At 38.7% G+C, this 13,108-nt stretch overlaps 1 protein-coding gene across 1 annotated transcript in view; it reads right to left on the reverse strand.

Moving 5' to 3' along the window:
• Positions 1-709: 709 nt before the first annotated feature.
• The window catches only part of LOC143287620 (germ cell-less protein-like 1), a 34,332-nt gene continuing 21,933 nt past the window's right edge, over positions 710-13,108 (reverse strand). The window contains exons 10-14 of the mRNA XM_076595744.1: positions 12,864-12,933; positions 12,083-12,158; positions 10,502-10,563; positions 4,465-4,639; positions 710-2,735 (exon numbers count right to left, since the gene is read on the reverse strand). Coding sequence (XP_076451859.1) covers positions 1,839-2,735; positions 4,465-4,639; positions 10,502-10,563; positions 12,083-12,158; positions 12,864-12,933 — 1,280 coding nt within the window. The 3' untranslated portion in view covers positions 710-1,838. The remainder of the gene's footprint in view (positions 2,736-4,464; positions 4,640-10,501; positions 10,564-12,082; positions 12,159-12,863; positions 12,934-13,108) is intronic.

The raw sequence follows: 13,108 nt of genomic DNA on the forward strand, positions 1-13,108 counted from the left end.
ATTAGCAAGTTGTCAAGAGGCTGCTTATTCAACAACAACAAAAATGTATGTACCCTCACTGTGAACAGTCATCACCCACAAACATAACAAGAGAAATGTTGTCATCACCAAAGCAACATCTAGTACAGTTTTCAGTTTCAGTTTCGAGGAAGTGTTTGAGCCTGCAGATTGAATCATATATGATATATGCTACACATCTGCTGTTAAAAAAGAAAAAAAGGGAAAAAAAAGGAGGGGGGTGGGGAGGGATCAGAAGCCTGACCTTTTCATAAGCCCAATGCACTGGTCAGGCCTTGATGGCCTCCCATTGGTTTGTGTAAAACATTAATTTTGAATGAAATACATTAATTAAAATACAGTAATGTAAAAGTTCATGGGGTTTGGGGAGGTGGGGGGTGGCTCACTTGGTAATAATTCCAAATGAATTTTCAAACATTGCATGCTCAGACAGTAGTTTTCCCTTGACACTCTTGCGTGGTGAAATCCTACTTTTATCCGTTGTCAATAGCAACAGCCAAAACCAAAATTAATATTTACGACTGACAATATGTCAATTGTGGTCCATAGGCAGAATTTTGCAGGACTATTTGTCAGTTGTGTTCAGAAATGTATAAATGGTGGGGGGGGGGGGGGGGGGGGTTATTATTAAATTTTCAAAATGTAAAATGATTTATTTTACCACGTAACAGAAATATGACAATTACAACAATCACATTTTACAGACCTTTATTCATTTCAAGTTTCATTTCACCAGGTCAAATATAAAAATGGGGGAATATACTTGTATATATATATATATATATATGAAATATAAGTATCCATATTATTCACTCATCATCATCAAATATTGGAAGCTGTACATCAGACACAAACTCTATCCTTGGGACAACAGTGGTAAAGAAGAAAAAATAGATAAAAATAATAAACATGACATGCATTAATTGCAAAAATGTAAAATACCTACTGCCTTTGTTAACAATATTATACAGACTTGGTCTGGTAGAAACATAAAAGACTTCTTCACTATCCACTTCAAGCTCACAATTCAAACGGACAATTCACAGTTTTTTTCTGCCCCACCTAAATCTGACACCATGCCACTTCCTCTCAGCTTTCAATTCCCAGTAAATCAAACAAGCACTGAGAAAAGACTTCATTTTTAAATTTTTATTTGAAAACTTTCTGGACTCTTTTTGTCTTTTTAGTTAAGACTTGTTTTACAATTCACAGGTTTTATCTGCCCCACCAAAATCTGACACCATGTCACTTCCTCTCAGCTTTCAAATTCCCAGTAAATCAAACAAGCAATGAGAAAAGATTTCATTTTGAATTTTTACTTGAAAACTTTCTGGACTCTTTTTGTCTTTTTAGTTAAGACTTGTTTCAAACACCCGTATGTAAGCATTCAAGTTCACAAAAGCATACCTGAATATGCATACATTAAAAAAAAGGGGGGGGCTGGGGGGGGTTCACACACAGAATAAAGATTTGTGTTCATGTCATAGATTTATATTTTGGCCACAATGACTATGAAATGAGATTTCACTTTTAAAATAATGCAAAAAGAATCAAGACTCTATCATACTTCTGCATTTTATTCAATTTTGTCATTCTGTGACCAATTTCTGTACTAAGTTTGATTCAGACCAAATGCCAGACCTCATCTCTCTTTTTCATGATTACCGAAAATATTTCAAAACTTAAAAATAAAATAAAAATTTGATTACCCATTTTGTGACTTTGAACATGGATTTTAACCACATTAATGCTCGCAGAAGAGCAAGTAATTACAAAGAGCATAAAAAAAAAACCAACTGAACCCAATCAGTTGTCTCCCTTCAAACAACTCTCCTGGTGCGAGAACGCACTCGAGCACTTCTTCTGACTCTCTGAACTTCAGCAGCAGCCTGAGGTAATGGCGTGGCCGGTGATGGGGTAGTAATGGCTACACCAGACACTTGCACATCACTGTCAGACGAAGGTAGGGGCCAGCTGTAACCAGAGGAGGATGGAAAATCAACACATGATGGCAGTGAAACAGCGTCAGCAACGCTGGAACGAGCCACTGGAGCCCCGTCGGGGGTCAGGGAGAGCGTAGAACCAGCTGCTGAGGACAGCACTGTAGTGGATACAGACCACGATGACTCTGTGACAGAAGAGGATGAAACAAGTCTGGCTGCCTCTGCCGACGATGCATCAGCACGGACTCTGCTGGAAATCAGATTGACGTATCTGCTCTCTCCGCTAGGCAGTAACAATGAGGAGGAGGAGGTCTGGGATGTCCCTGGGATGGCCAACCACCTGGAAGCTGCCAGGCTCTCTCTACCTGCTGAAATGTCTCCCTGCAGAGCCGTACTGACTGAGCTGCCCATCCCTAAAGCAGTACTTGTCCTGGACAGGCCGTCTCCATCACAACTATTCTCAGTCCCTTTGGCTTGTCCTTGAGAATCACTTTCACAACTGCTACCTTGAGTCCCTCTGACTTGTTGCTCAGAACCACCTTCACCACTGCCACCTTCCCTCTCTCCTGTGCCTTGGGGGGGCCTTCTGGAGCTGTCTGCTGAAGAGGGGCTGGAGGGTAGTGGAGGGGGACTGGAGGGTATGATATCGACCGGCGCCGGTGGGATATGCAGAGAGGGGAAGGGCTGGGAGAGGTCAGGGCTGATATACAGAAGCTGCATGGTCACCTGCAGGGGAAACTTGGTCAGCGGGCTCAGGGTCAGCAACAAGGACTCCTGTCAACACAGCACCAAACATGTCACAACCACCTATTTCACAGCGCTACAATATTATAAAAACAGCAAACCTAAACAGCAGAGCTAGTGGGATACTTTGTTAATAACAGACCAGCCAACCTGCATGAGGTTGTACCAGGACCATCTGACTTGACCTCTTCAGTGCCCCATGATGTATATATACATCTGAAAAAATGCTTCACTATTTGCCCCATGACCAACATAAGTCAGTTTCAGTTCTATTTTAAAGTTGACGTGTCCCAATAGCCACTAGTCAGAAAGCTTAGTATGTCTACTTCAATTATCTGCAAGGAGCAACAGCCAATCATGCTCAGTGTGATAATTTCTGGATGTTAGAGTCCGTAACCCCCTCACTATGCTTTCAAAATGGCAGATGTCAAACCACAACCTAACTCTAGTGGCTTGAAACAGCAGTGTGCTACAACTATAAAAAAAAATATATATATATATATATTAAAAACTGAGATTTGGCTTCCAAGATGATGCAGAAGTTTTAAAAGTCATTCATGATGATGAATTGAGTGCAAGGAGTGGCAAATTTTGTTTGATGGTTCGCTTAATGTGACTGAATGATAGATGGATGGTTCGCTTGATGTGACTGAATGTTAGAATGATGGTTTGCAGAGAGGAGGAAGGATGGGGGTAGTTGATACACACAGCTTTAGAAAAGCATGCTCCCACACAGCTATCGTCTGCAGGCGAAATTATGAACAGTGCTCATTCCCCTCACCCCTGCACTGTGGGCCAGCTGGGGCACTGTTAACATCTTTGATACTGTCTGAAAGTGAGCATGAAGTGGGTGGGCATGGCACAGAGAGGTGTTGCAATTCAAGGACATGTGTATATACAATCATACTGGAAAATGAACTTTTAACTATCAGAATTTGATAGTCTGTTCATTTTCCTTTTCGAAAAGTATGGGTTACATATACTTTCTTGTAGTAGTTTACAAGCTATAAATTTTTTGGTTAATTATTACCATCACCAACCAAAACCAAAACCACCTGGCAAATAGGAAGCGCAAGTCAAAATTATGTGCAGCACTCAGGAGGTTAATAAAGAATTCAACTGCATTAAACAAAAACATATTAGGAAAAAGAGCATTGCAAAACAACACATTTCATGACATTACCTTAACCATTCAGCTCCTTAAGGCAAATGAGACTAGGCTGTGCTGCAGACATCAGCTCTTCCACTTATCTATCAAACCCAAATTTGCTTTAAATCATAAAAAAAAAGGATACAAACTACTTCAAATCCGCACAAAAAAATACACATAACTTCCTATTTGAACTAAAAATGATGAAACAACTTATTTCAATCAGTGTGCCAGTTTGTCAGATAAGTTTTGTGCTAAGTTTTGTGAATAAAAAATAAAATGAACAGCAACCCGACTCTGGAAACACTTTTTGCTTCTTTAAATTTTGTGTGCCTTCCCAGAAGTGCACTTACATTATCATTAGACTGAGTGGGGAAAAAACTAATTTGTTCCTATCTTTAAGCCAATTTGGTGTCAACAAAGTATTTCCAGAGAAAATGTGAATTGTTAAAGTTTACCATACGAACACACACACACAGAGGCTTACTACACATACTTGCGCTGTGTGTAAGCACACATGTGAGCCAACAATACAATTTTACAGCTGCTCATTTAACACACACACACACACACACACACACACACACACAATCACTCACACACACTCACAGCATCATCTGTCAGAAGGGAAATGGTCTTGACACCTGTGGAGGCGACCACACACACTTCTTTCTTCTTCACTTCGGCCACTTTCACACGTAGCATCACATGGCGCGTTTCCTGCTGGCTCAGTGAACCACTGAAGCGTTGCGACAACCCACAGTTGCGGCTGATTGTGAGCATTCTGCACAATACACAACAAACATAAACAAGAAAAAAAGCTTAAAGGTCCCATAGCTTCTTACAGCCACAGGGGTATTGAATTCATATCCAATATTTCTAGGACTCGGCATAGGAAGGCAGAGGCCTGATCCTCTCCTTCTGCCATATCAATGCTCCCCAACCAAAGTCAGGAACCCATTCACACCTGCGTGGAGAGAAGAACATCGGAGTCAAGTACCTTTCCCAAGGACACAACACCATGCTGAAATAGGGCCTCGAACCTTGATCACTAGTGAACACTGGATAAGATATCCAAAGCCTAACCGATTCTGCAACAGGGACACAACAACATGCTTACATGCTACTAACTCATGCCTGCAGTGTGGACATCCTCAGTTCTCTGTCTGATATCTTTCCATGTTGTACGGACATAAAATGCAAATAAAACGACTTATCAACAAACACTGTAATATCTGTAAGGTTCTTTTTGGTTTGGTTTGTTTTAATTTGCTTTTTATTGTACCACTTCCCATTCTGTTTTTGGCTTTACTCATACACAATTTCACACAAAGCACTGGTTGAGTCAGGCAGCCACTTGTTCAATACACCCGTGACACCCTCTCCTGATGCTTAGTCACAGAGCCAAACCAAGTGATGTCCCCACAAGGGAAAGGAATGCCACAATGTCCCTCCCTGCCTTCCTCCCACCCACCATCCCACCCCACTTGAATTTAAGGTTTGACACCATGTGACAAGGCTGTTCACTATGTTTTCATTTATAATATAACCTTGTAAAGTTGTATCAAACAGGCCAGAGTGATATAGACACCTGCATTGTTGGTCAAAGACGCATCTGTGAAGTGGATGATAATCAACTGCATGGTCCCAGTCTTTCCATTTCAGCCCATTGCACCTCTCAGCTCTGCATAGGTGCCAGCCACAGTTCGAAATAAAACATTGGGACTCAAACCCATGTCCTCTCTGTCATCAGTCCATGACGCTAACCATTTCCAGGCCAGTCAACCCCTAATAAGACTTAAGACTAGTATTTTCATCACCTGTGGCAATAGCAGTACCAAAACAAAATCCTAGTTCCACTATCATTTTTTATGAACGAAGAAACTGACTGTGTAGCCATATTTTTCCATTTAACGTCATAAAACAATTTATTTGGCTGTGTAACGTTTTGGAGTCTAGCTGATACAGATAATTTTGGCCTTTAATGCTTTCTTGGCCTTTCTGCAGTCAAAGGGAAGCAACGGTTTTAAAATTCCCTACAATGTGGGGGAATAAGGTGACATTTAAACCAACCCAGCCTCATTCTTTTGTCTCAAAATGAACCAAACAGCAACACTGTTGATTTGTCGTTGCTAATACAATTGAAATGATTCAGAAGGAAAACTGGGGTAACGATAAGACACATTAAGTTTTCCAAACAAAGGGAGTAATATAACTGATTCTTAACTCACTCGGGATGACAAGTTTTCTCCCTTGTTTTTCCCCACGGACAGTCCATTTGTAAGGGTTTGGAAAAAAACAAACAAAAAATACAAAATATAGAGTAAGAAAATGAAACTTGCAGAACTCGTTTATTATGTGTTGGGCTAGGACATATAAAAAAAATCTAATTTCTCATCTCATTTTCACAGTTTTGCCATTATGTAGAAAATAATGCAAATTTTTCACTCCAAATCACCATACCCATGCTCGCTTTCTGCACTTAATTCACTTTCTTCTTCATCATCATCCACCTCTTCAATGTCCGACCCTTCAGTTTGTAGCATTTCAAGACTTCGGCAACACTAATACAGTACTATCGCTGCCTTGTTCGCTCCACAACATTTTGAGAAGAACCCGCTTTGCTAACAGGCTGGCACGCGAGCAGATGACCGGTCAGTGACTTTGTCAGTGCGTGTGCGTGACGGGCCACTCATGACACGCTGGCCAATCATACCATTCTGTTGTGGTGTGACCCAGAATAGCACATTCTGCTTGGCTAATCACAAAATCACATGTACAGCGCATGATGTATTTTTATTTTTGGAAAATGCTATTCCATTCCATCGTTCGAATCCAAATACATTTTATGTAGGAATGCTCACGCATTCCGTCATCCAGAGAGAATTAAAAGACTGAATTCTAAGAAATGTGACCATCCATCACGGAATGAGTCGCTTTGCACCTGACCAACTTTGCCGCTAGCGCCGATTTTAGGCGGGTGGGGGTCAGGTTGTTGATTGTCAGATTTTGACTTCATAGTAAACTTTAGGCTTTCTTTTATCTCATATTGAAGTATCTAGGCATAAGTGTGTCTTCTTTTGCCTTAAAAGTGTGCTTGAAATACCTAACCCATCATTCTGATCACCTATGACTTTGCAAAATTGATCAACTTTGACAAGCTTGCCCTCCCTAATCTCTTGGAATCGACCAGTCGAATCATATATCGTTTTAAAGGTCAAGGCCTTCTCTTTCAATCTATGTCCTTTTCATTGGTTAAGTTTTAAACTACGAGCCAATCGTCACTTTCAAAATAAGGATAAACTAGTTACGTAAACAATTAGTCACTATGTAGGAAAACCCCCTCTGTCATTGGCCGAGAGAGGCCACGTGACGAAACCAGCCATTCAGCACACTAGCTTTAATAAACATGGTCGCAGTGTACGGAAGCACGCATTTCAAGAGAGACTTGGCAATTTCCAGACAAGATACACTTGCGTTGCACATATTTTGCCATTAAGTGAAGCAGACGACATTTGTGAGTTTCTAACCCCGTACTTCATTGATAGAACTGACCATTCCAACTATGCTGATAGTCATGATCTCAGTGAATACGAAGGCGACGCTGATTTCGAAAGCAGACGACGCAGGATTGTTGTTCAGCTTTCATCAACAATAATTAATATTAATTTTGATGTAGATGACGAATCAACATTTGGACTAGATACAGACAGGTTGGAAGCCTTCGCCTGTAATTGCCGAAATCAACATGCGCCAGGTTCCATCACTGGTGTGACTGACATGGAAACGAGTGAAACTGACTTGCTGCACTGAAGTGAGAAAAATGTGTTTCTAAAAGTTCACACAAGGAAAATGCAAGCAAAGTGACTGGGGGACTGGATATAGCTGAAGTGTCTGAAGGTAAGCATTCAGATTTTACCCACACTGACAAATAGTGAAATGTAATGATGATATAATCAACTGATAATAATTTATTTAACAACAATTGACTCAAGACTGATTTATTGTCTTGCATTGGTACAGAAATTCACTATCTGACATGTGGAATAAAAATGATTAAAAGAATAAAGAGAATCTGAGGAAATTAACAGAATGTAAATTAAAAGAAGATCACACACACACAAACACACACACACACACACAAACAATGTGTGACACAGTGTGTATACATGTCACACACACACACACACACACACACACACTCTAACAATGTGTGTCACATAGTGAGTCACATACTCACACAATATCACACACACACACACACACACACACACACACACACACACACACACACACTGTCCCTTCACAGTTTAACCATTACATGTAACTGAGCAAGGGGAGGTACAAGGGCATGACATTATGAACAGTTTTCAGTTTCACAGAATTTGCTTCAATGGGTATTTTATGTGAATGTGTGTCAGGTTGGTGTGTGTGTGTGTGTGTGTGTGTGTGTGTGTGTGTGTGTGTGTGTGTTTCTGTGTGTGTTTCTGTGTCTGTGTCTGTGTTGTTTTGAGGTAAATAAATATAGAGTTGTGTCAACAGTAAATACTAACAGTATTACCAATAGTTCAATTTCTTTTTCAGCCCTGAAAGATATGATGGTAGTTTATATGCCTGCCTGTACACCAATGAATAATTCTGAGATAACTGCTGGCAAGTCATGTCATCAGAAGGAGAGGCAACACCACCACACTAACCACACTGTCAACTAAAGAACTGTCTGCTGGTGAACTAGCTGGTGAGTGATTCTGTTGTCAACTGTTAATGTACTATGATTTATAGTAAAAATTTACCATGAAGTGTGCAAACTTAGTTTCTTTTTACAAACTTTGTATTGATGTACATGTATGGAACTGTAAAGTTTTGCACAGACATTTACATAAATGATATAAGTGTGCATGTGCTTGACATGCCACTATGCATAAAGTAACTTAATGGATTGCAGCATGTCATGCACATGCACACTGATATGCACACCGATACTCATAGTGATACAGCATTAATAATCACTATTTCATACTTTTATTATCAGTAAACTGCTTTGTCTGATTATATTATGATATATATAAGTGTATTCTTCTTATTTTCTGATAAAATACATAGAACTAGAAGTAAAGCATTTTGTAAAGTCCTGTGTAAAGAACGAAAGCTGTGATGTAGATGTACAAAACTGAAATTACTGTTGATATTTCATCTAACATTATTAGCATTAATGAATAAACTTTAGAACATATAGAAAATAATTCAAAACAAAGAAAATGAAGAGATTAAGAAGTATTACATAACAAACTGTTTCAGGATGAACCATGCATTTTTGGAACATACTGACACCACCGGTGGAGAAAAAAAGAGTGGAGGAAGAAGGTTCAATGTCAACGCCATCCACCCTGATGACTAACACTTTGTACCGCAAGAACTGATTACCTGTGCCACATATCTGCACATTTTTTAGCAGATTGAGTGTTTGATGAGACTGTGTGTCTTTATTGTGTGAAGTATGGGTTTGATAAGTAGGTTTTCTTGCAGATTAAGTGTTTGAAGTGTTTATTTGGATTATGAAGTGTATTTCATTTGATACTATGCTGGGATAAAACACACATGAACTTGTACCTTTTGTGTGAGCAGTTTTGTTGTATGGATCTTTTTTGTTATTTTGTTGTGCTTGTTGTATGGATTATGGTAATATCACAAGCACACTAAGCCAGTGAGCACATTGAATTACAACAATTACATGATTCAGCATCATGATTTAGCATTTTTTACCTTTAATCTGGCATAAATTTTAGTACACATACTATACAATGCAAAAGTTTCATAGTAATTGGACCACAATCAACACCATTACAAAACTAATCTTAAAACTGGAAGGTTTTTAGTCATGTTGAGCTGATTAAAAAGTAAGTACACTAACACCTCAGTTGCAATTCTTTCCAAAAAAATAAGAAAATTCTTATTTGAATAAAATCAAATACACTTAATATTTTTCTTTCAAACTTTGTGCAATTGTGGATATTGCCACTAAGTATGTGTGTGCCAAATTTCATGAACATATCTTGCTTAGAAGTATGTGGTTGCTATGAACATGTTCCAAAACTTTCCGGCCTTGATTTCTCAGTTCGTTACTTTCGTGACTTTAGAACTTCAAATCACAATAACTTTTCACAGAATCATCCGATTTACAAACTTTTTTTTTTCGCTGCAAAGCTCTTTTATTGCAGATTTACGATATACCAATAACTAAAAATCAACCTCTGGTGCAAAGCGACTCATTTCGTGGTGGATGTTCACAAATGAAGATTAATACTTGCACTTGAACTATATGAATATTTGAATAACTTCTAAAATTTTCCTATCAAACTCATGGGTTTTTTTTAACTGCATTACATGCAAAGCAATCATATATGGGAAAAACAAGAAGAAAACCTATTGTCCTAAGTGAGTTGATATTTCTGTCATTCCTCTGAAGTATAGAGGATAAAAGAAACATCACTTTCAACATCTTAACTGATCCGCAAAATATTACCTGTTATAAACATAAAAACACAATGGCTATACGCATACACGCTGACAACAGAGTAATTTACACCAATCATATTGATTAACTTTGTTTCAACACATGGGAAAAAACAATCAAAGCAGAACATACTTGTTTCTCAGTGTGAACAGCAGGTCCAAACCATATGTATAGCCCAGCCATCTCCAGTGATACTGAAACATTGTAGATCAAGAAAACAAGATAATAACAAGAGAGGCAAGGCCTTCAAGACTCACTTGTGATACACTTTTAAAAAAATTCTCATAACAGTTAAAATGTGTTCTGTATTTGTTATTATAAAGCTTCGGGTAAAATAGAAAAAAAAAAAGATAAAAAAGGTCTGAGCACAGACTCGAACCTGGTATGTTCGGGTGAGAAGAAATTGTCTTACTCACTGCACTATTGCAGATCCATGAATGATGTTCCAAAATTAATATTTAAGCATGCTCTTTTAAGGGCGATAAATCGATTGCGTTATTTGAAGTGAGAACGCTGTTTAAATCATATTATTTTGGTGTTATCTCGGCATTTAAAAAATCTTTAAGGGCAATTAAAAATTCTTTAAAGTCCACGGTAAATGAGACATGGCTATCACCGCAATCACACTGCAACATTTAGCCGCTTTTCTCTGGATCTAGATAGATGTACAAGTTTAGTTACACTCGCCGGGAAAGTATGACAGGGTCAATTCAATTTCTCTTTTTATGTTCATTCTAGTTAATTGTATCCACTTTAAAAGATTCATATGCAGTAAACATGTTGATGATGTCGTCTGTGTCACTGTATGTGTTCTGTCCAGAATTTGTATGTCTTTCCATTTAATTGCGAACAAGAAAATTGAGGTCATGCCATCCACTCACAAAGCATCACCAACGCCACTGCCTCTGGGATTCGGCAATATGGTGTTTTCAGAATCCCAGAAATGGCCTCAAGGAAATAAACCGTTAATGATACAGGAAACACAGCTTAATTCAAGACTTACAAACTCTTACTGGTATGATTGTAAAGATTTTTTCCTACAATTTATAAGCAAAATTTGTTACTGACAGACAAAGTATTTCCAGAGAAAATGCCAATGTTAAAGTTTACTACGTACACACAGACATACATACAGAGACACACACACACACACACACACACAGACAACCGAATACTGGGTTATAACACAGACTCACTTTGTTTTCACAAGCGAGTCATAAAAAACAAAAAAACAAGTGAGACAATCCATTTCAGTTTCAAGATGGTATCAAAGCGTATGGACTGATCCATATATGCTACGCATCTGCTTATTTAGCCTCAAAGAAAAGAAAGTGAGACAAAACCTTTGTGGTTCATGTGTCATTGTTATTGATTTGTTAAAAAAAAAATAGTTTCAACCTTTCCCTGTCTTTGTCACTGCTTGTGAGAAAGGACAAATCATACCAAAAAACTCCAAGTACTCCAAACAAAAAAAGATTTGCAGGCAAAAACAGAGAAAACTCCTGTGACAAGAAATTTGAGACCAAAAAAAAACACAATGCAAGTGCGGCTCAGCATTTGAAGGAAATTCAAGTGAAACAATAAAACACAATGAAATACAAATATGTCTCAGCATTAGACACAACCTGTCTCTCAGGGGTCAGGGGAAAAAGCTAATCACATACAAAAGCACTGGAATATGACTTGACTTGCAAAACAGCACAGTCCACTGACCTCTTGCTCATGCGTCAAAATACGTCCGCACCTCATTGACCACTTGTAGAAATCCTCTTCACTCACCTCCCTTGGTCTACAACAGACAATACAAAAATCTATTTCATCCCTGTGTGAGAAGGACAAAAAAGAAATCAAAAAAGTCTCTTTTTTTTTGCTATTTACCCATTTGTGACCACCGGGTACCAAAGCAGGATGGAAACCCTCACCTCATCTACACCTGCTGCCTCACCTGGTACACAGGCCACCAACAAGTGCTCTCCAACCATCCCGGTCCTGTGCCAGTAGCTCCAGCTGTCCCCAGGTGCAGCCAGTACTCTTCATTTCTGCCTCCAGGACATGGTGCCACATATTTCTAGGATGCCCTCTATTCCTTTTCCCTTACGGGTAAAGGAGGATGGAAGCTAACAGCATGAAGGTTATTCACATCTTCAATTACGAGATGTAATGTTCACTCGAGTTTATTTTCAAATTTCAATGCTTGATTCTGAAACTTAAGGCAGCTTGTTTCTTATTATTATTAAGCAGTTACCTTGATTATCCGTGTTGTTTGCAGATACCACCAAAAAAAAAACCCAAAAAACCCAACTCTGGTCAATTATGCAACTCTGTGGACCACAAAATGGGTGGTGTCCAAGCACACTTCAATGTTCATTACTTTTATTTACAGCTATTCAACTGTAACATACTAACCAATTCCACTTCACACACACACACACACACACACACACACACACATAATTAAAAAAAAAAAAAAAGGAAGAAGCACTTATGTACTAACCCAATATCCTTTCCCTGCTCCACTTTCAAATGATGATTCCAGCAGAATTTGAAGAGTGGATTTAACCAATCTGAAAAAAAAAAAAAATCAGATCATAATAAAAATCATTATGATTGATCAAGGCATAATACAGCTGGTTATTTCATTTTATATTCTTTACTTCACAGTCACATTCTGGGTTGATCAGGGCTAGAGACTTGCCAAAACCATATTGATCTACAAATCAAATCCGCTTTGTGTACACA

Source organism: Babylonia areolata, chromosome 1 (assembly GCF_041734735.1).
Source record: "Babylonia areolata isolate BAREFJ2019XMU chromosome 1, ASM4173473v1, whole genome shotgun sequence".
NCBI classification, from domain to species: Eukaryota; Metazoa; Mollusca; class Gastropoda; order Neogastropoda; family Buccinidae; genus Babylonia; species Babylonia areolata.